This window comes from Annulohypoxylon maeteangense (genome assembly GCF_022496945.1).
Source record: "Annulohypoxylon maeteangense strain CBS 123835 unplaced genomic scaffold GGS22scaffold_29, whole genome shotgun sequence".
Taxonomy (NCBI): Eukaryota; Fungi; Ascomycota; class Sordariomycetes; order Xylariales; family Hypoxylaceae; genus Annulohypoxylon; species Annulohypoxylon maeteangense.
Window position 1 is genome coordinate 213,249 of NW_025953276.1, and position 21,643 is coordinate 234,891.

The following is a 21,643-nucleotide window of genomic DNA, read 5'->3' on the forward strand; positions in this document are numbered from 1 at the left end:
ACACCAATTCGAGATCCGTCCAGTCCGTCCCAAACTTTTCGCACTCGCCCGAATAGGCAATGATGTACGAATCGCCAGCTCTTTTGTTTCTGTCCCGTTAATCTCTCCCGCTTATGCCCAGGTGGTGTTCATCTCTCCCCGCGGCCTTAATCGAGAAGGAGTGGATGCCGTGTACATCAAATAGTAATATCTAGTATTATTATAGTATATTCTCCGTACAGTACATCCCATAATTCAGGCATATTCGCACTTTCGACACGGGTTCTGATGATATTATTGTATGATATTTCTTACTTGAAAACGCATCAATAGACCGACAAGTGCATGGCACCTATCAAACAAAATAAGCACAATAAGCAATGTCGCGATGCTACTTCGGATCGTCGATCAGTACCTTGTGGCTGCTTATTATTAATCCTCCCTTTTGATCACATACAGATTCTCATGCGGGCTACAGATTTTGCTTATTCTGCTCGCGGCTTACGTTTACACCCAGTACCGTATCATTACTGTAGAGCTACTCGTCAATCTGTTACCATTTTTATCATCATCTGAGATCTTGTAGAGTAGGTACACATGGCTAGGCTGGCATGGCGTGATCCTCTTTTCTTGTCGATCAGCTAATTCAGGATGCAGAATTCAATGCGATTTTCCACATATCTATCTTGAATATAGATAACAAGAACCCAGTAACTGAATGGGAATCTTCGCAGAAACTTTGGAAAGGGTTGGCCAAATTGATTATTAATGAAGTAAAATACGTCTTCAGTTCCTTATGTCCTAGTGCCTCAGCTGAAGCTTCTAACTAGCTAGGTTAAGATTGCTAATTTTCTACCTATCAGATACCTACTACCTACTACCTGCTGCTTCAGTAGAGTAGAGTTTACCACTAATAAGAAGGCAAGAGCAGATTCGTGTGGAATTCTGTGTGGTGACACTGCGTTCTATTTGTTAAAATATTTGCCTAGTATCCTCTGTACCTTCCTCGTAACCCATGTTAGCTGTTGGAAAGAAGTCGTCGTTCGCCGTCGCATCTGTACCAATCGAGCTTATGTACCCCAGCATTAAATCCAATTGATTACGTTCCTTCTAGATGCTAGTGCTACTGTAACTAACTGCACATACCTGGCAAAGTACCTACCGAGCATACCTACCTTGCCCTTGCCCTGCGAGTCTAGCCTGGCTGTTTTAGCTGTTTAGCTGTTCAATGTTTAGCTCCGAGCGGCGATCAAGGTTCCTTCCTTTCCACTCTCTCGGCAAGCTTACCTTGCACTACTTGTAATATACCACACCACCTTTAGTACCTCCATTTTTCTTTTTTCTTTCTTTTTTCCCTTCTCTTCGTTGCACTGGCGCACTTCTGGTGCATACGGTAATACGGGAGAGTGGGCAAAGGGTCGTACAGCTTATTATTTTATTTTCCTTCTTACTTACCTAGTACTCTTGCGAGATTCACCTGCACTTCGGTGTGTGTGTGTGGTGTATGGTGTATCAGTTGACGAGAGAGAAGAGCCGATTTTGGAAGAACGCAGGCCAAACCCCGGACGAGAAAAAGTTACCAACTCTTCCGCCCTCCGCTACCCGTCATATTCTTCGTTTGTTTTTACCACTTTCTCCGACCTACGATCGAAGTTCGAAGTTTTAAACAGTAAATCGACCTGAAGAATGCATGGACCAAGGAATTTGGTAGTTTTCCCGTTATAGGCCGGAAATAATGAGAGTTGCAATACGGGAACAGTTGGCAGCCCTCGTGCTGCTCGCTGTATTGATCGGCCTCGCCATCCTCTCTATACCAACATGGATCTACGTCAACCGCTTCGTTGTTGGTGTGGAAACATCTGGGCTTTCATTAACGGCATCTCTCAAAGCTGCCCAGGTTGCCTCTGAGATCGAATTGATTCAGACAACTTGTAACCATATAGCTACCAGGTTGCTTCTCCAACAAGCGCTTGTATCATTTTATGTCGGAAATGACACCGAAAATATTTGGAGTCAAGCCGCTGCCGATATTTCGAGTGCCCTCCTCTCCCGCTCTGGAGTTTCCAGCAATCTCATACAGGCAAGGCTCTATTCGCGGAATCAAACCGGTGGCGACCGACCCGATGGACTTTTCAGTGTCACCGGTAGTAACGTCTCCGAGATCAGGCTGCCTTACAAGGCGGCTGATGGGTCTCAAGCCATCTTAGGTGACAATTCTTCGGGCTACCCTCCTTCGTTGTACCCGAATATTACATATTACAATTCCACAGATCCCGATCCTGGTTATCCGAATCACACTGCCGTCGTTGCCCGACCATTCCCGGACATCCGAATTGATTCGAGTGTGGATGGGTTGGTATTGGGGCCGTTGGTTGTCAATGAGAGCTTCGCACTAATCTCATTAACCATACCGATTCGAAGTATCGTACGGGACGATGTGATACTCGGGTACATGACGACTGTTGGGGAGGCCACGTCGCTTGTTAATATCGCGAGGTCCAAGGAAGGTCTGGGCGATACGGGATCCGTATTACTCGTGGGTCCTTCAACTGGATGGAATCGCTTTAGCAAGTACAATTTGCCAGCAAACTCGACTCATCCGGCGGCGTCCAATTTTTCGGACGTTGATGTCAAATTCGTTCTACCGCCGCGAGCTATGTCCCGTCAAGCCGACAGGCATTCGCTGCATAATTATGCGTCCGGAAATTATTACCAATCTTTCAAGGTCTCGCTATATGACGCCGTATATAAGGCCTTCACACAACAGAACCCAGCGGTAAACAACGCTAGCAGTTTACTTTCCACTAAAAATGAACAAGGGATTTCTGTCGCTGTCGGCTATGCCCGCCCGCAGACTACTTTGGTGAATTGGACACTCATAATCGAACAGGACAAAGCAGAGGCGTATATTCCAATCGAGACTCTTCAACATATCCTCCTCGGTTGCGTCTTCGGGACTATGGGGCTTACTCTCCTCCTGGTTATACCATGTGCCCACCTAAGCGTTCTACCAATTCGGAGGTTAAAAGCTGCCACCGAAAAATCAATTGCGCCTCCAGGCTATGCTGAAGCTTATATGGACGATCTAGATTATGACGACGACGACCACCCTGGATCTAGTAGCATGAGTCGAAAGTCGAATCACGGAACTATGGTCCGATTGAGACGATTCATTCGGAAGCATACGCGATCGAGGCCCGCCCCCTCAGTGCACGATAGCGAACCAGCAAGGCGAATTTTCAAAATTCCTGGCAAAGTCAACGACCGGAAACATCTCATAACGGACGAACTTACAGAACTCACCACGACTTTTAATGAGATGAGCGACGAACTCCTAAAGCAGTACACCTCTTTGGAAGAAAAAGTTGCGGAGAGAACACATGAGCTCGAGATTAGTAAGAAGGCTGCCGAGGCTGCTAATGAAAGCAAGACTTTGTTCATCGCAAATATTTCGCATGAGCTTAAAACACCTTTGAACGGTATCTTAGGCATGTGCGCGGTTTGTATGGAGGAAGATGATTTGAATCGGGTCAAACAGTCTCTGAAAACCTTGTACAAGTCCGGTGACTTGCTTTTGCATCTCCTTGAAGATCTGTTGAGTTTCTCGAAGAATCAGATTGGACAGCAATTGAGTCTCGAAGAGAGGGAATTTCGGCTGGGAGACATTCGTTCACAGGTTGCGACCATTTTCGATAAACAGGTCCGTGAAGGATCAATCGATTTTTCAGTTGCTTTCTTAAGCACCGAACCCGAAACCGATCCGAGCTCCGAACGAACTGAAATGGATGAGAAACTCCCAGCAATCGGTCCTCTTGGAACTGGTAGGCTCAAGGATATGTGCTTGTGGGGCGATCAGCATCGAATTCTGCAAGTGCTCATCAATCTTGTGAGCAACAGTCTCAAGTTCACACCAGCTGGAGGGAAGGTTTCCGTTAGGATAAAATGTCTGCGCGAAATAGAACCAACCTTTGACGAGAGTAGGACTTCGTCCATGTCGAAAGCCGGCTCCGGTCGCCCGGGTAGGGGGAGAGGCAGAATGGGATCGGGGTCGAACAGATCCAAGAGTTCAAACGAAATGTCAATTTCTCGCGGCACAGCCTTATCAATCAATCCAATGGATCCCAAAGCAATACCCCACGTACGAATCCGTGAGAGATCACCAACACCGCCGCCACCAAGCGCAAAGTCGTTCCTATTCGAATTTGAGGTTGAGGATACTGGCCCGGGCATCCCGGAGCATATGCAGCAACGCGTTTTCGAACCGTTCGTTCAAGGTGACCTCGGTCTTAGTAAGAAGTTCGGAGGAACTGGTCTTGGTCTGAGCATTTGCCAACAGCTGGCGAATTTAATGGGGGGGAGCATCTCGCTGAAAAGTGCCGTCGGTGCCGGTACCACATTCACTATGCATATTCCCCTCAAGTACACCAAAGACAGGTAAGATATGTAATCTGTCAAATATCTAGCTCGCTAGCTAACTAGATCTCATCCAGGGCTTCAAGCACAGCCTCTAGCAGTATCAAATCGCGCCCGCCTAGCATTAGCAGCACAGCCGAAGTGATTTCCAGGAAAAATTCCCTGACGTTATCGCAGACCACAGCCGAAGTCAAAGCTACCGTCCTCGATCAGCAGCCACGTCTCGTCGGGTTAAGCCAACCTTTCTTTGCAACCGGTCCCAGGTCCAAATCAAAGGAGCCTAATTCAAACTGCCGAATGAATGCCATCGAAATGGCTAAAGCCAGCAAAGGCGGAGGAAAGCTGCGAGTTCTTGTCGCCGAGGATAACCCTACGAACATTGAGGTTGTTAGCAAGATGTTGAAACTAGAAGATGTGTACGATGTGACAATTGCTAAGGACGGACAGGAGGCATACGAATTGGTGAAGACGAATATGGAGAATAATCTTCACTTTGATTTGATCTTCATGGATATTCAAATGCCTAATCTCGACGGTCTACAGAGCACACGCTTAATCCGGAAGATGGGATATTCGGCACCGATTGTTGCCCTGACTGCATTCTCGGAGGAAAGCAATATCCAAGACTGCATGGAATCGGGGATGAACGAATTCCTTAGCAAGCCCATCCGCCGACCAGCATTGAAACTGGTTCTCAAGAAATTCGCTACTATTCCCGAGGAGCCCGAGACAACTTCTCAACTGATGAAGAGTACCGCTAAAAAGGATGACTCATCGGCAACTAATCAACCGCCGAACGGCAACACCATCTCCACTCCTTTAGACATAGATTCTGAACCTAAGGAGCAACCTATTATGAATGGGGTACATCCAGCAGCAGGCGCAGTAACGTGATACTACTGCGTATTGCTACTGTTAGCTACCTACTACTAGGTATACAACGACCTACAAACACCGACAATCCGTAATATCCTCAATATCAGTATCTCTATCTGACTTCCGATATGAGTTTTGTGTCGCCAATATCACTATATTATACTATTTATACATTCCTTATTTAGGAATCGCTCGACTACATTTATACCGGTACATTATATGTTACAAGGGGATATCAAACCAGGAGCTCATCGAACACGGCGAATTGGAAGGAGAGGAACGAAAACTTCTGGAGAATCTGATTTTAGGGATGGCGATGGCGTTACGGCTAATGTGTTTTGCATACGGAACCTGGTCCGGTCCGCTGTAGAAAGTATGCGGGCGACTAACGAGGATTTCCGGTTTCTTTGGATTGTATTTTGACCTCCCAGGGTCTGTAATAAACATGACCAGCATCCGGACAAGAAAAAATGTTTCATATACCATACTAAGGATGGGACAGGAGTGTCAGGTTTAGACACCATTTGGGCTAGGCAAACGACTTTTAGGTCCATGGTTGAAGAAGGTAGAACGATAGCTACCATAGCATTTTGGGGCGCATATGAAAGATCGTGGCTATTTTGAGCGAACAATATAGCTCGTTCCATGTGATGTACATATTTGACATAAGTATGAGCATATATAAGAACTAGTACATTAATGTATATACTATATAATCATTGAATCTTGTCGATATATCAATTGGTACCTGCAGGATGATATTTAGGGTGATGGAAATGAATACATTCAAAATGTATCTTAATGCCGGCCGAGGTGCCGAACCGGCAGAGCTAGTAGCGAGGCGGAGAGCCTATGGTAAGCGCGTCCGACTAAGGGTACCTACCGCGGTCCGATATTCGGGATATAGAGAAGTCCGTACCGAATGACGCATCTTTTACCGGTGACAGATATCTTCTCTTGACGTTGCGGAGTCATAGGTATTGATAGAGCGTATTCTATAAATCTCTAAACATCGGCCCGGCTTCTAGAACGTAAAATCAGTTACGAAATCCCTTACATCCATACCCAGCAACCACTTTCCCGGGTCTTAACCGCACATCTCGTGGGATACACGCACATCCATACCTTCATAAATACATACCCAGCACCTACCTACCAACCTACAACCACCCAAAATGCGCCTCCCATACACCCCCAACCCCCCCGTCCCCTCCTCCGAAGCAGACGCCGGAATCATCTCCCGCATCGCAGCGCGGCGCGCCCCGCGGCCCCTGCAACCCCTCGACCTAGCCCTGCTACACGCTCCCCCCGTCGCAGACGGGTGGAACTCGTTCCTAGGCGCCATACGCGAGCGCACGAGCTTAGACGCGCGGGTGCGTGAAATCGCGATATGCAGGGTTGCGGTTGTCAATGGGGCATGGTATGAATGGGGACACCACGCGCCGCTGGCGAGACAGGCTGGGGTTGGGGAGGCGGGGATGAGGGTTGTGGGGAGGGAGGTTTTGGTTCCGGAGGGAGAGGGGGAGGGGGAGAAGGTGAAAAAGGAGGCGTTGGAGGCGGGGTTGGGGGAGAGGGAGTGGGCGGTTTTGAGGTATGCTGATGAGATGACGCGGGCTGTTAAGGTGTCGGATGAGGTGTTTGAGCTGGTTAGGGGGGTGTTTAGTGAGAGGGAGGTTGTGGAGGTTACGGCTACGGTGAGTTGGTCCTTTTCTTTTCTTTTTCTCGCTTCTGCTCTGTGGTTCGGGGTTGGGGGGTGGGAGAATGGGATGTGCGGGATGGGTTCGTGCGTGCGTGCGTGCGTGGATGTCGAGAGGTGAAGCGAGGCGGGTTGAATTACATTTTATCGGACGAGGAAAAGGGGCTGATGAAATGATTTCCACAGGTCGCGGCGTATAACTGCGTTAGCAGATTTCTTGTTGCTCTGGACGGTAAGTCAACCACCGCTTTCTTTTCCCTTGGTATTCGCAATATCGTGCCCCCTTTCATGGACATGCTTATGGGGAGCGAAATGGAGACGCTGACAAAGTTGATAGTCGGCGAGAAAAATGGCACTGGGCCTGATGACGTTTCTGGACATTGATAAGCAGTAACAAAAATTCAAACATCGCCAAACTGTGCATGGTGGTTGATTTGATGGTACTCATCTCGGGGCTCACAAATACTTGACATCAACCACGGATCATGTCAAATATAAATAGAGTCACCATATCCATCGCACGAAAATCATAGTATCAATCTAAACAGTAATTCAAGTCTAGCTAAAGCTAGATACACCGACATTCTAGGTCGATCCCGTTCCCATAAAACCAGACTCATTACATCATCCTGTCATCCGTCCGTCCGTCCGCCCAGCCGAGTCCATGCCCCTACACTAGATCCGATACATACGACATTCCCAAATTCATGATTTAATTCAAAGATAATTAAGAACGGGTATGGCACTGATGATGTAAAAATCCAATTTTTGAAGGGGTGTAACAAAAGGAAGGCCGAAGTTAGTTATATACGTGAAGTGATAACCGGGGTGATGTAGTGATATGCAACGAAATATAAAAAAGGGGGTATCTCGTGAAGTGACCGAAACTCCTCGTGCAATGAATTAAGTAGGCGTAAATGCTCATAACAAGGCTCACCGGAATCCGGGGTCATGATGTTGTCGTTCGACGTCGTTACGTGACATGTTCGTCAAAGGTCGTTACTCCGCTAGGCGGTGTTCAGGAATAGACTCTATTGCTTCGCGAAATCGACCGTTGTCCATTTGCGGCGTAAGAGCTACAGGGCTACCGAGAGGTGACATGGACGGAGGCGAGCGCATGCTCTGCTCGATCGAGGCGTGACGTCGATGCATCATCGGAGAGCGTTGTAGCTCGTCTACAACATGCATCCAGCCCATCCGATGCGGGGTCTGCGTCTTTTCGTAGCTTCCCAACGTCTGTGTTGATAGTCTTCTCGGTGGCGTCTCGGCCTTTTCATGTTGTCCTAACGGCTGCATAGATTGTCTCCTCTGCGATGGCTCTGCTTTTTCGTGGTGTGCTATTGGCTGTGTAGATATCTTCCTCAGAGGTGGCCTCTGCTTGATGCTCTCGGTTAGACCCTTCGGAAAACCTTTGGGGGGTTCATATATGGCAGCTTTCTCGGGATCTTTCGGTGCTGCGATTTTACTAGCATTCGCAATAATACCCACGTATACAACCAGGAAACGCATGCGCAACATATCAAGTCGTCGTAATTTCTCTTCTAATTTTGTCCTGTGGTTTGCCCAGAGAATGCGGGCGCTGGTTCGCAGCGTCGAACCACCCTCCGCCGTCACAAGGTGGTTTATGTCATCTCGCAATTCGTCACCAATCTTTTGAATCTCCCGCAGCAACCGGCCTAACCGGAGCTTGTCCTCTAGCCTCTGCACCTTTGAGAGATCGTTGTCGTAGCTGTCGTTCTCCTGGATTGAAAAGTCAACGGTGTCTATGAAGACGGTGATCTCGTGCGGCGCGGAGAAGTATGCGGTCGTATAAGAAGTAAAGAAGTGCGCGTTGACGACTAAGGAGAAAGAAAAAGCGGTGACAGGAAGGACGATAGTCCAGAGAGATGAGGGGTCAGTCATCCTGCGAACGATATTCTCGGGTGGTTGAGGACATGGGCGGAAGCGAAAAATTGTTATAAATTCATTATAAATCCATGATTGGTGAAAACAAAGTTAAAGGTGAAGGACGAATTAGACAGAGTTTGCAGCTTTCAGTTTGCGGGCAGTTTTTCGGAGGATGTATGGTGAAGTTCGTCTAGCAAGCGGCTTTTTGTGACTGGTTTGTGTGTAGCTAGGTAGTTTTTTTTCTGCGGTTTGCGCGTGCGGGCGTGGATGTGGGCGTAGGAATAGTGTAGGTTATCGAGATTTTGTTGGGTTGATGGGGCTAAACCATCGGATTCTCGAACCTGCGAACCTCCTGCATATAGAGCCGATAATACAGAACTAGGGTCTGATTTCGGGTCCAATAGCGGAGGTCGCGGGAGAGACGAGGAGAAACGGTGGCGCAGTTGTATTGATTCACTCGAAAGAGGAACATGTTACTTTATAGTATGACGCCTCCATCGTAGAATGATCCATGGATTTCTGATTTCCTGGAAAGCTTTAGTACATACATATCACATACATATCCATACATAACAGCGCCGTTAACGGGTTTGCCCCTTGCCGATGCAGAGAGCTTATCCTAGTTGTCAGAGTCACATGGATGTTGATTTTATACCTAGTGTGCATATACAGAGTACATAGTACACACCCATTAGCACATAGTAGTTGACCTTACCCAGCTAGGCGGGTTCGCCAAAGGCGGTGTGTTTCGTGGATATTCATTGTGGTGGTATACGCGGTAGTGGTGGATGTAGCAATGTTAGATGAAGATGAAAAGAAAAGAAAAGAGGTTGAAGTTTGATTTGCTTTTTGACGATTGAAATAAAAGGTCCGGGTGTCTTATTAAAGTTTCTTATGAAGTCCGAACCTTCCATTCTTTCGAGTTTCATATCCTTCATTTCATGCAGGTCTAACTAATGAAATTGAGTTGGGCTCCGGCTGCGACTGCGACTTGTTCGTTGCGCTGCTGCCGCTGGCGCAAAATCAATCGCGGGAGCGCGGGGTACTTTTTTGTGTAACATTTTGATAGCTAACGTAATTGAATTGATTGAACAAAAAAATACATCCAACTTAGAATTCTCTCCGACAAACCCACAACAATAAGGAGCTTCGATCCTAGGAAGTTAACATCTTCCCCATAACATACGATCGCGATCGATTTCTTGCATGACATTAAACATTAGTTTAACCATATATTAAACAGTTGGTACGGGTACCATGGCAGCAGACTCACCGCCTCGGCCACCTAACCAAGACAACTCGCCCTCGCGAGGCGGCGAACACGAACAGCAATTTCCCCTCCCCGCCATCCTGACTTACCCCTCCTCGACCCCGCCATCCCTCATAACCCAGGGCGCCGAGGCGCGACTGTACAAGACAACCTATCTCCTACCCTCCATTCCCGCCGCCCTCAAGTACCGCCCGCCCAAACCATGGAGACACCCGATCCTCGACGCGCGATTGACGCGCCACCGCATATTGGCCGAAGCGCGCATCCTGGTAAAAAGCCGTCGCGAAGGCGTCCCTGTCCCGGCTGTGTACGCGGTTGACGAGACGGCAGGGTGGATGATGATGGAGTGGGTGAAAGGTGTGCCGGCGCGTGTGGGAATTAACGAGTGGTTGAGGCGACGGAAAGAGACTGAAAAAACTACAAGTGGTGACGTCAATAATACCGAAGACGAAAATGACGGGGATGCGGCACCGATCACAGGGGACGGAGAAGAAGATAAAGATCTAGTTGCGCTGATGCGCAGGATAGGGAGCGCAGTAGGACGTATGCACAAGGTAGGTATCGTACACGGCGACCTGACAACGAGCAATATGATGCTGCGGCCGTGGGGAAAGGGTAGGGAGCCGGCGAACGGACATGCGAGTGGCGGCGACGGCTTGCTGGACGGCGATATAATCATTATCGACTTCGGCCTGGCGAGCCAGAGCTCGTCCGACGAGGATCGCGCTGTCGATCTATATGTTCTGGAGAGAGCGTTCGCTAGCACGCACTCGCGCGCCGAGAAGCTGTTCTCGGCTACGTTGGAGAGTTCCTATAAGGAGGCATTTAAGCAGGCGCCTGTGGTTATAAAGAAACTTGAAGAAGTTAGGATGCGTGGGCGCAAGAGAAGCATGATAGGATAGACTATCTTAAGAAGAATATTGATATGGCTATTTAATTTGACACGATGCGAACATAGATAATGTCTCGTATTCGAAGTATCTGTTCCTAGATTAGGATAACTGCTACGTTTCTAGACCTGGGTAGCTACAGCTACCTAGGTATGTATACTCATAATCTAATGCAAGCAATGCCAAACCAACGATGCTATGTTCCCTTAAACAATGCGATAGAAAAGACGGATGTCGCGTCTTGTTTATGCTTCTCCTGCCAACTCCGCGCCTGCGAAGTAGCCCTTATTCTCGATGACTCCCCGGTCCTTGACGAATGCCGTGTATTTGACAACCCACTCAGGGGTGATTTCTCCCTTAATACCGCTCAACCCGTTATCTGCTAGGACACCTGCGCCTTGCGAACCTTGGCCAAGTAGTTCCCGCAAGGTGCCGCTAGGTAAGATATCCGTAGAATCGTGGTGGGTGAGCAACTCGATGTTCTCGTTCTTGGCGAGTTTTGTTAAAGGTGGAGGGACATTGCAGCAGTTCTTTATGTTGATCTGGTCGACCGCTGGCCGAACCTTGACTTTATTTATAAGTCGTCTTAGCTTCTCGGTGCCGAATTCGGCAACCCCGAGTCGGCCTATCTTGCCCTGCTCTTGCAATTTTTCCAACGGACCCCACGTCGCAGCTTCTTCATCGTCGTTGCCCATAGTCGCATTCTTTCGGTCGGCTTCAAATTCACATTCTCCCTCAAATGATATACCAGGGAAAGAGATTATGAGAAGATCAACGTCGCTTATTCCTAACTCCTTGGTGACTAGTCGCAATGCGTCGTTGATGTAGATTTCTCGTTTCTCGGCCGGCGCTGTGGGTAGGAAGAATAATTTCGCGGTTATCTCGTACTGCGCGCGATCTTCTTGTAGGCCAGCCGATTCCCAGTCAATGCGCGGAATGTATAAGGTATCTTCCTCTTTCGCGGTCCAGACCTCCGGTGCCGGTCTGCTGTTATATCCATTTACATTTCCATTTGGCTGATGAGAAGCATGACCGTTACCATTTGGTAAAGCGGCAGCGTAGTCCTGCTGAGCGGCTATGAAGTTGGTCCGTAGGGAGTTTGTGAATTCGAAGTTGGATCGGTAAGTGCCTGGCTTTCGGATGATGGAGGGACCACTGAGGATGACGTTCCCCGTCGATAAGACTATTCGCGTCATGGTGATGGGTGTGATTCGACGGAATAGGATAGGATAGGATAGAAGTAAAATATATAATATGAAGAACCAACCTATGACCCAAGTCTAAAAGTAAACAGGAAAAGGTGTGATATATAATGTATACAAGATGGGGAGATCTATTAGTAATCTTATGCTTTATGATGGGGGGTAGAAAATCTGAAGCTTTATAGACCGAGGTGGGGTCCCCTGTTTTTTTTAATGGCCTTTTGGTTCGAGATCGTGCCAACTTTGGAAGGATAGGCGTAGGTCTTGGGGCATGTAAGTTTGACGCGGAGATAGGAACTTACCTTCCCCAGAAAGTCAATATCAATTTGACCCTCTAGGTTACACGGCAGACGGCGACTAACCGATATAAGCTTTATTAGGAATCTTTCCCATCAATATAGACGTATATCCCGTAAATCCCGTAACACATGTGCTAATAATGCGAGATGGGATTTGTTGTTTGCGTATGCCGTATTGTTACGAGGCAGCGAGGTGACTGCTCCTAACATCCATCCAATACCAACAAGATCCCAGTACCCAAGAGTGAGACCTAAGACATGTGAAGAGATCTAGGAGCATATTGAAGTACATAGTAAATCAATTGTCTCCAATTGTTGGTGATGGAATTAATGCGGATTGTTGTACTCAATGTTACCGCCAAGGCTAATTGGAGATAGAATGGAAAAGAGCCATTCCTCTTCTGTGAGGATATCTCCTATCGGGTTTATGGTTTGAGTATCCGCGAACACCCGTTCGCTTGGATGTAATTGCTCGCATTAGAATCATTGAAAGTTTGACTAAAATCGTGGGGGCAGCTGTGTGGTGGGTTTTAAGGTTATCAGGCATCAGAGTGCAGCGGACCGGCAAATAATGGTTTCAGCTGGCATAAAATACCTGAAAACATATTCGAGATACGTACCGAAGTAACCTAGTAGACTTCGCAGCTTCGGTGTCCTCTAATGCATGGAAGGTTCGAATTTAGCAGCTCGTGCCCAACCCCACTACTTGACACTAAGAAATTGCTTCTCCATGCATCGCTATATTTCACCATTTCAATCGCCATTCACCGTTATTTATCTACTACACACAAACGTATTCCGAAACCAACCAACCTTCTCGTCGCCACCCTGATATGTTCATGTGAAAAGCATCAATATGGCCATCAAGTTAGATTCCAAAACATCGCAGTCGATATCGATATACAGCTAACCGAGGATATGATAGCTACTTGATCCTGCTCAGTCGGCAGGGCAAGGTGGTAGGACATCCCTTTCCCATTGAACATCTCCTATCTACTTACCATGCTAATAATGGGTTTCAGCGCTTGGCCAAATGGTTCACGACATTATCACCCAAGGACAAGGCGAAGATTGTCAAGGACGTCTCTCAACTAGTCCTCGCTAGACGAACTCGCATGTGCAATTTTCTCGAATATAAAGGTTGGCCCAGCCCCTATTACCGACCAGGGTATTGAGAAGCGAAGTTGCTTATAAGACATTTTATATAGACACCAAGATCGTCTACCGTCGATATGCCTCCCTATTCTTCATCGCCGGTTGCTCCTCCGATGACAACGAGTTAATCACTCTCGAGATTATTCATCGATACGTTGAACAGATGGACAAGTATTACGGCAACGTCTGCGAACTCGACATCATATTCTCCTTCACCAAGGCATACTACATACTGGACGAGATATTACTGGCAGGGGAACTTCAGGAAAGCAGCAAGAAGAACGTTCTGCGGTGTATAAACCAACAAGATTCTCTCGAGGATATGGAGGTGAGTCACCCATCCGGGTTTTTATCATTGCTACTATTACTACCAATATTTTGGCTGGCAACCCACGCGAGAATCCAACACATTTCTTTGGCGATCCTCAGACCACTGACATGCAATCTCTACTGTTCAGGTCGAGGACGAGGTGACGAAAATCATGTAACAAATGATAATGTATTGTTCCCGAGACGGATTAACAGATCAAAAGATGGTCTTTTCTACAGGCACGGCGCTACAGGTTTCAACGGGATAAATTTATCAGTCAGACACTTTGCATTTGGGAGTATGCTTATATTCTATTATCTTTACAGGTCACTGCAGAAATCGAGGCTGCTCTGAAAGAAGCCGGGATTATGTGATCGAAGTTGCAGAATCGACAATATTGGAAGAGCCATGTTCCAATTTTCAACTTTCAACTTTCAACTGTTTGAATGTAAGACTCTGGTTTCAAGTGACACTATCTGCATGTATTTCATTCTTATTACCGGGTATTATTATCGAAGTTTTTATTACCAACCCAGTCGGCAAATCCCAGGATCGGACACTTCCCGGTATATGACCTCATACTTTTTAACAACCAGTCGGCCAAGGAAAACGATGCACAAACAAACGAGCGGTATTCGAGCACATGGGATTCACTTGGGCATTTCATTAGCGTGTACTTATTATGGAAGAAGAGATGGATTACATGAAGGATATCCCTATCAACCTACTAGGTAGGTAAGGTATGTTTCCCTAACAAAGCGCCGTTGATACTCGTGGCACCTTAACGCTATCTCATTCGTTTAAGGCTATTGATCGGCCTTTGACTTATGGTGTAGTGGGAGCCCTCGTTTGCCGGCCTAGTATCAAGCGTCCACCGTATCAAGCCTACAAGCCTACGCCTATCAAGCCACCCCCTCTAAAGCTCGATAGTTTCCCCCTTCCTTCCCTGTGACCAGATTCGATAATACAAGGAAACCGGGAAGCACCCGGTAGCCCGGCATTCTTACGTCTTGCGTTCTAGGTCTTGGGGGTCTTGGTTCCCCTTGTCAGCAGCTACAGTCAGACAATCAGACAACGCAGAACCGCTGTACCGATGCACCACTACCTAGTACACCACTGCACCGCTGAACTCAAACACCTGATCACAGCCAGCACATCCACATCCCATAATGCTCCAACTAAGATCCGGATCGCAACCTTGGAACTTATCTCCTACAACTCCCAAAGCTTCAATTCGTCATTCGATGACAACACCACCAATTATATTCCATATCCGTTAGGCTTCTATTTTTATGATGTTCTGCTCTCCCTGCGCCTACTAGACGAAATATCGTCTAGTTTATTCTATCCGAATCAATTCAACAGGGATTGAAGTGCATTGTCTTTTTACCAGCTCCCAGAGAGTTGCACCGACATCGTGCCCACATCGTCAGGACTACATTCATCCATTAATAATAACTTCGTAACTCCAGAGCCTAGTGCTACCGATTGATCTCCCAGTCGGTCTCAGTCGTCTTTGCGATAATTCGCATACAAATATAATTATCTTTTTGTTCATAGTATTGTTGTATTTTACTTCTTTGCTTTTGCACATCTAACTTCCTACACCGCTCCATACTGCTTCATTACGCCATCGCATCCTATGCTATCTTTGCATAAGCTGCTGCGAAATCACCACAGACGCAAAGATGAAGGTAAGTAAACATATTCCATGATATAAAATACCTCGAGGGCCGTGTCGGAATACCGCGCGGCTCATTTATTGACCCTGGTTTCCGCGTGCTGTAGTATCTCCCACTTCGCGACTTCGACGTCATCAACTCCGCGCTGAATTTCAGCACGGCCGAATGCCGCGTCAAGGGATCGTGCGACCTGTACACCACAAAAGCCGCGGGCACCGATAAGAAGCTGTATAAATCGATTGAGAATTCGCTCGAGGCTCAACATGCTGCGCTTCTTAAGTTTGGCGCATCATTGTCGCCGCCGCAGCGAAAAGAGATGGCCGCGTCACTCAACTTATCTCGTTCAAGTCCCTTCGGCAATCTTAGCGAAGTCTCGAGCCGTCGCACCTTTGCTTACCTCATTGCGACATTGAACGCGAGCCACCCCGACTATGACTTCTCCCATGTCTTGCGACCGACCGACTTCCGTCGTGAGCGCGACCTACAACATGTGATGGCTAATATCGACAATACGTTGCATAGTGTGCGCCCTATCGGTACTACGCTTTTATCGCCCGATGCGTCTTCATCGTATCGCTCTTACGGCAGCTCACCCGCGGCGAACCTGGCCATTGGAAGTGATGCGATTAGCAATCCTGTTTGGAGCCCTGGCATGTGGACCATGATTGATAAGGAGATGACCCTGAGAGACTGCACCGTATTCTCGTATCAACCCATCGAGGATCCTTTCGACGGCGACGAAGCCGCCATATGGCGCATGCACTATTTCTTCTTCAACAAGAACAAGAAGCGAGTCGCTTATCTTTACGTTAGGGGCCTACCGATACTCATGAACTCGCCCGCACTTGCGCCTCATCGACGTGGCAGCAATGGCCTATCATCGAAGCGTTACGCAACGGCATTACCCGGTAGCTTAGGCGCGAACAAGCGCGCCAAGTTCTGGCTGGGAGATCAGCTCGCCAACCGCATAGTGGCGGAAGATTACGACTCCGATGATGACGAGTATGATGACGAGATGGTCCAATACGACTCCGACGAAGATGTCGACATCGATCCATTAAACGACCCTTCCACCGATGAAGAAGAGAGTGATTCGTACGACGAGAGTGAGGAGAGCGAATGCGAGGACGAACACGTCGCGCATTCCGTTAGAGGCGTAAGCGAAGACATCGCCGCGCGAATGGAGATGTAAATGTCTTGTCGGCCCATCTTTCTTGTGTGATCGTTGATCGTAACATACCCCATTTTCCATTGTCATTGTTCGGCGTTCGAGGTCGGGACGGGAACGGCGCAATGCATTGGATGCAAGGGTTACGATCGGTGCGGGTTACGCAAATAGGTCTCATAAGGGGAGGTAGGGGTTATTCAATGGTTTATGACGGTCTTCAACGACGTGATACGGCATGGTTGGATGTTTGACTTTCTCGGCTCGGCGTTTTCGGTGCGACGTTTTGCGATGTTACGGTACGGTACGATATGGTCAGGTTGTGGTTCCGGTTCGCGAGCGCGGCTGCCACGCTCGATACCCTGATAATTAGTCGTGCTGTATTGTTGTACCGCTTCTTGTTCTTGGTTCATTACTACGTTCTTGTTTATTGTTGACGCTGTTTTATTCCTCTACTCTACTTCACTACTCTGCAAACGTCACGTTGGTTGGTAGATGGATGGATGGATGGATGGGACGAGGGATGAACAAATGAGCTTGTACTGGTCGAATGCTAGGGCGAGAGGCTCTTGATGTGGTTTTTTCTTGTATGGACTTTTTTTTTCTGTTTTTTATCATCGATTCTCTTGCTGTGTTTTGCGAGGGCTTACTACTCCGCGCACTACGACCTAGGCAATACAGATTTCTACTTCATATCGCCTCATTTGCTAAGGGGCTTAAAAGTGAAGTCAAGAATTCTATCGTAAATTTAGACTACTCGTAGACTCGTAAGAAAATCAACGTACATATTCAACGGGACGTCAAATAAGTAAAATATCGTATATACCCCCATCAAATGCCACATTTCAGCAATAACTAAGCACAGCCATCGAAAGCATTCCCACGACGTCAGGGGTAGTTGAATCGCTTGTAAGTTGGCTGCGTATGCGTTTGGGCTAATATCTGGTCGTTTTCGGGCGGCGACAAATATCCTCTGGTTTCCGACCTTCACGCCGAATAGTGTAGAACTCAGTTTCGTCTGGATATTCCTCTGTAGGGTTTCTGGGGGGAAGGATATTAATATGAGGTCCGGTTCAGGGTCTTTTCCTTCGATATATAGGAAGAAGATATTGGTATCTTTTTTGGGCTCCTGGAATTTAAGATACGTGGGAGCTAATGGCGTTATAGTGATTATATTCTGTTGTAGCCAGCTGTTTGAACATGGCGATGGGACGTGTTTTATGTCTGACGAGCGTTGGACGAGGATAGGAAATTCGGAAGTCCTATCTCGGGGGGGTGGTCTGTCAGGAGCAATACCTTTCTCTTCAACTCCAGAGGCAGATATGTATATGTCACTATGAGGCATACCGTAGAAGCGGTCCTTCGAGAATAAATTAACCCGCCTTTTGAACCCAGCCGGCCCCATTCGCTGTGCCTGGTCTCCAGTCGTGTTTACCGGAATCGCAATGATTGTCGTGATGTCGCCTTCTAGCCGACAATTCAAGCCCACGAATTGCGGGAGTGGCTCACCTCGAGATCTTCGTATCAAATCTAAGAATTTGTATAACATATTATATGAATTGCTGTGGGTTATAGACGACGAGATCACAATAGCGTGGGTATGTAGGCCGCGACTGGTCATCTCCCAAGGACGGGGCTTGGACCTCCCCTCCCAATCTTCGCATCGAATGATGTTATGACAACCGGCAAAATAATAGGGGCTTTTGGCTAGAGCACCTGTTCTGTCGGGTGTATCGTCATCCCGGTGATTATATCCCCAGGCAAGGATTGAGTCATCGTTAGATCTTTTTATAATTTCTTCTTGGAGTCGTAGGAATGCTTTTCGACCTTCGCCGTAAATTAATGGCATGTTGACATTAAAGATACCCAATAGACTGTATGCTATATCTTCTTCTCGGGTCGTTAATCGATGGGAAGCCCAAGACATTCTCTGCGCGATGCTAGCGTCGCTTAAGGGGCGGCGACGGAGAATATAGTCTGGTGGTATCTTGGTAATGGATGATAATATATCTACGAACTCGGACCTTGTTCCTAGCATATCCCATGTTTTCGAGAAGAATAAAAGCTCACGCGCGGCTAGAAATTCTTGCAGCGTCCACCCTCGAGTAAACCATAGGCTTTGCTGAAATTGGGACTCCCGATCAGGGGCTTGGTAGTCCACGTCGGAAAGGTAGACATAGCATACAATAGCATCGCCATACCACTTGAACATTGAGTTGATGGACTCGGAGAGCTCGGCACTGCTCTTATTATCTATACAGCACGTGTCAACCCAGGCATAGTGGACTAATGGGTCTGTGGAGCTGGCGACTTGATAACAGAAGCCTTTGATCTTTTGGTACCCGTCTCCATTTGGATCAAATTGTCTGTTTTGGTATTGCTGGTGAGAAACTTCGCTATCACCCCATCGATGAGATAGGATGGCATATTGGGGTATGTGACCTGCGTGAAACTCCTTTAGCTCTAGTGTCTGCGTGTCGATGAGCCACATCTTTGTTGTAAGCTCCTAGGGAAAGGGAATTCATATTTGTATTGTAATCTAGGATATTATGTCGGCTACCACTAGGTTACCTACCTACTATATATGAAATATTCAAGAATTAACCACTCCTTTTCCGGTATAGCTAGATTATACCTAAGCTATCTACCTAAGATACATTGACTATTGCCTACCTGGGCACCTAGCACAATAGTAAAATGCCCGTTAATGTACGCATTTTCGAATTATCATTCGCCATTTACCTTGCTCGCAGCTTCCATACTTGGTTTAATAGTAGGCATGTGCCTTAATATGACTCATAGAGGATTTCATTGCCGTCCTTGGCTCTTCTTCTTATGCCGTTGGCTACCTAATATAATTCCTAAAATAGGAATAATACCTAGGTATGAATGGGGCATTGCTTAGGTATGATACTGCTTAATTTGATTACATTTTACACTTGGGTGGACACTTGACAATATCTTGTTGTGAGAAATATACCAATCACAGAACTCATACTTCCTTGACTAGCAGCCGCTACAGTCAGTGGTACGGAGGCAGGGAATACTAGAATCGAATAGTATTGAAACAAAAGAAAGTTAGAAAAGATGAAGTTTTAGAACACTTTACAAGCACCATGAGAACTTAGAGTGATCGATAAAATCTATTTATCAGAGAACCATGCTAATTTTTCTAAACCAGAGATCTAATGAAATCCAAAAATGAGTCCGTAACCAAGATGCATGCATATATATACATTTTGAAGTCGAAAGTAATGATGTCAAACGAATGAAACCCGCTGAAAGTCGGCCGAGCTGAAACTCCACGCGGTAGAGCTCTCCATGCCACGACTAGAAGCTACCAAAGATCCATCTTTTCCTTCACGCTTTTGCCAGTTCCGATAGGGGTAGGTTTTTAAGAGTGGGAAGCTGATCGTGTTAGTATATCGTTGAAAATGGTAGAAGAATGGATATAATGACTTACCAGCTTATTGGGCGTGCTGGTGGATGAGGGTCTGCATCTGCTGGACCTGGGCGCTGGCAGCGCCCTTGGATGCGGCCACATGGGTGTTGGTGATCTGGATGAAGCCGTACTTGGAAAGAGCAGCTTGGTAGGCACCACCGGACCAGGTGGCCATTCCGTGTAGGATGGAGTTGGAGAGGTTGTCGGCAACCTCGGCGTTCTTAGTGGTACGGGCGATTTTCTTGCCGTCCGTGTACTTGGCGCTGTAGTTGATGCGGGCGGCTAGCGCATCGGCGGCGAGGAGGAGGAAGGCGAAGAGGATGACCTTGATGCTGAACATTTTGATGGTTTTGGTTGGTGGGTGGTTGGTGAGAAAGATGGAAGTTTGGAAGTTGGATGAGAAGAAGTAGTTATTGGTGACTGGTGATGTTTTGAGAGTAAACTCTGAAGATTGTTGAAGATGAAGAAGAAGTTGTTGTTGTGAAGCTGTGTGTGTTGTGATGAGTATTTTAATTCCCTTTACTCGGGATATCTCGATGGTTTATATATTACTTTCTCTCTCACCTTGAAGCCATCTTCGCTTGCAATTACCTTAGAGCTATACATCGATTCAACTCCTATGCTCCATAGACCCGTCATCCAGAAGGAATCCCATGAACGAATGTCCACAGCACTTGGGTATGTCTCACCATGAGAAGATCCTTTGAGCTAACATCTAAGCCGCTGCGGGACTCTGGTAGATGGCGCCATGAAGACATGGGAATCAAGGTGAAGGCGGGAAGGAGGCTGAATCGGATCTATAGTGAGTATCTTTTAGGTAGGTGCTAGGGATTCCACACCGTCCCCCCCTGCGTGCTATTTCCTATCACGGTCTATATTCGCGAGCTAGGTGTTCTCGATTTGATACTAGGTACAAGGGATCGTGAACTTCTAGACATCTTTGGACCGAGGAGAGTCTGGATGATTGTGGATTCACTAGTATTTGGACTATCAACCCTTGTAAGATAGCGTGGTATATATGAGGCTCGTTGGATGTTGGCAATCAACGTCGTAGTTGAAGATCTATAATAATAACATTCGGCAAGCTATGATGTAGATAGACACGGGTTAGGAACCTATTCAACGTTACATACACTGGCTAATTGCTATATATTGCTGTGCCATGAGGATCGCGTTGTATCGTTAAGGGGCTTCACTCGGTTAATGCTTGCCGAAATGGCGCCATCGTAGGTACTATGTAGTTGTCAAACACCTGGCAGCCGGGGCACTCTTCTAATTAAATTGCAAGTAGGATTCTAATATGATGTGTCGTTGGGATAGATCTCTACGATCGTAAACTTGGCAGAGGTATGAATATTAGGCGCTCCGTACCCGAGA

The 21,643-nt window shown here is 47.2% G+C and overlaps 8 protein-coding genes across 8 annotated transcripts; 4 read left to right on the top strand and 4 right to left on the bottom strand.

The window, feature by feature from the left end:
* The first annotated feature begins 1,351 nt into the window (after positions 1-1,351).
* GGS22DRAFT_87698 (putative histidine kinase SlnCl1) lies at positions 1,352-5,401 on the top strand. Its single transcript, XM_047968318.1, has 2 exons — positions 1,352-4,413; positions 4,470-5,401. Exons 1-2 carry the CDS (start codon positions 1,715-1,717, stop codon positions 5,284-5,286), a joined length of 3,516 nt encoding a protein of 1,171 aa, XP_047814105.1. The 5' UTR covers positions 1,352-1,714; the 3' UTR covers positions 5,287-5,401.
* Positions 5,402-6,173: 772 nt separating this feature from the next.
* GGS22DRAFT_197679 (AhpD-like protein) lies at positions 6,174-7,654 on the top strand. Its single transcript, XM_047966017.1, has 3 exons — positions 6,174-6,962; positions 7,151-7,196; positions 7,302-7,654. The coding sequence occupies exons 1-3, from the start codon at positions 6,444-6,446 to the stop codon at positions 7,346-7,348; spliced, it is 612 nt and encodes a 203-aa protein (XP_047814106.1). The 5' UTR covers positions 6,174-6,443; the 3' UTR covers positions 7,349-7,654.
* On the bottom strand, positions 7,655-9,238 carry GGS22DRAFT_87713 (uncharacterized protein). Its single transcript, XM_047968319.1, has one exon. The coding sequence runs from the start codon at positions 8,864-8,866 to the stop codon at positions 7,964-7,966; it is 903 nt and encodes a 300-aa protein (XP_047814107.1). The 5' UTR covers positions 8,867-9,238; the 3' UTR covers positions 7,655-7,963.
* A 718-nt stretch (positions 9,239-9,956) lies between these two features.
* GGS22DRAFT_175617 (tyrosine protein kinase) lies at positions 9,957-11,070 on the top strand. The gene has a single exon (XM_047963287.1). It carries the CDS (start codon positions 10,109-10,111, stop codon positions 11,021-11,023), a length of 915 nt encoding a protein of 304 aa, XP_047814108.1. The 5' UTR covers positions 9,957-10,108; the 3' UTR covers positions 11,024-11,070.
* Positions 11,034-12,576, bottom strand: GGS22DRAFT_175618 (uncharacterized protein). The gene has a single exon (XM_047963288.1). The coding sequence runs from the start codon at positions 12,205-12,207 to the stop codon at positions 11,257-11,259; it is 951 nt and encodes a 316-aa protein (XP_047814109.1). The 5' UTR covers positions 12,208-12,576; the 3' UTR covers positions 11,034-11,256.
* Positions 12,577-13,368: 792 nt separating this feature from the next.
* On the top strand, positions 13,369-16,851 carry GGS22DRAFT_182488 (Maf1 regulator-domain-containing protein; the record flags this gene model as incomplete). Its single annotated transcript, XM_047963969.1, has 5 exons — positions 13,369-13,379; positions 13,438-13,471; positions 13,535-13,652; positions 13,721-13,995; positions 15,766-16,851. The coding sequence occupies 5 exons, from the start codon at positions 13,369-13,371 to the stop codon at positions 16,849-16,851; spliced, it is 1,524 nt and encodes a 507-aa protein (XP_047814110.1).
* A 1,478-nt stretch (positions 16,852-18,329) lies between these two features.
* On the bottom strand, positions 18,330-19,315 carry GGS22DRAFT_182489 (heterokaryon incompatibility protein-domain-containing protein; the record flags this gene model as incomplete). The annotated part of the gene is made up of 2 exons (XM_047963970.1): positions 18,330-18,354; positions 18,402-19,315. The coding sequence occupies 2 exons, from the start codon at positions 19,313-19,315 to the stop codon at positions 18,330-18,332; spliced, it is 939 nt and encodes a 312-aa protein (XP_047814111.1).
* Positions 19,316-19,981: 666 nt separating this feature from the next.
* On the bottom strand, positions 19,982-21,078 carry GGS22DRAFT_175629 (uncharacterized protein). The gene is made up of 2 exons (XM_047963289.1): positions 20,288-21,078; positions 19,982-20,232 (listed from the first exon to the last, which is right to left on the bottom strand). Exon 1 carries the CDS (start codon positions 20,604-20,606, stop codon positions 20,292-20,294), a length of 315 nt encoding a protein of 104 aa, XP_047814112.1. The 5' UTR covers positions 20,607-21,078; the 3' UTR covers positions 19,982-20,232; positions 20,288-20,291.
* Between the last annotated feature and the right edge of the window lie 565 nt (positions 21,079-21,643).

Bases quoted from the DNA above. Each gene is read 5' to 3' on its own strand.
- GGS22DRAFT_175629 (XM_047963289.1), bottom strand. From the start codon at position 20,606: ATGTTCAGCATCAAGGTCATCCTCTTCGCCTTCCTCCTCCTCGCCGCC.
- GGS22DRAFT_197679 (XM_047966017.1), top strand. From the start codon at position 6,444: ATGCGCCTCCCATACACCCCCAACCCCCCCGTCCCCTCCTCCGAAGCA. The intron at 6,963-7,150 runs GTGAGTTGGTCC...TGATTTCCACAG, and splicing joins TTGTGGAGGTTACGGCTACG to GTCGCGGCGTATAACTGCGT. The intron at 7,197-7,301 runs GTAAGTCAACCA...CAAAGTTGATAG, and splicing joins ATTTCTTGTTGCTCTGGACG to TCGGCGAGAAAAATGGCACT.
- GGS22DRAFT_87698 (XM_047968318.1), top strand. From the start codon at position 1,715: ATGAGAGTTGCAATACGGGAACAGTTGGCAGCCCTCGTGCTGCTCGCT. The intron at 4,414-4,469 runs GTAAGATATGTA...GATCTCATCCAG, and splicing joins CTCAAGTACACCAAAGACAG to GGCTTCAAGCACAGCCTCTA.
- GGS22DRAFT_175617 (XM_047963287.1), top strand. From the start codon at position 10,109: ATGGCAGCAGACTCACCGCCTCGGCCACCTAACCAAGACAACTCGCCC.
- GGS22DRAFT_175618 (XM_047963288.1), bottom strand. From the start codon at position 12,207: ATGACGCGAATAGTCTTATCGACGGGGAACGTCATCCTCAGTGGTCCC.
- GGS22DRAFT_87713 (XM_047968319.1), bottom strand. From the start codon at position 8,866: ATGACTGACCCCTCATCTCTCTGGACTATCGTCCTTCCTGTCACCGCT.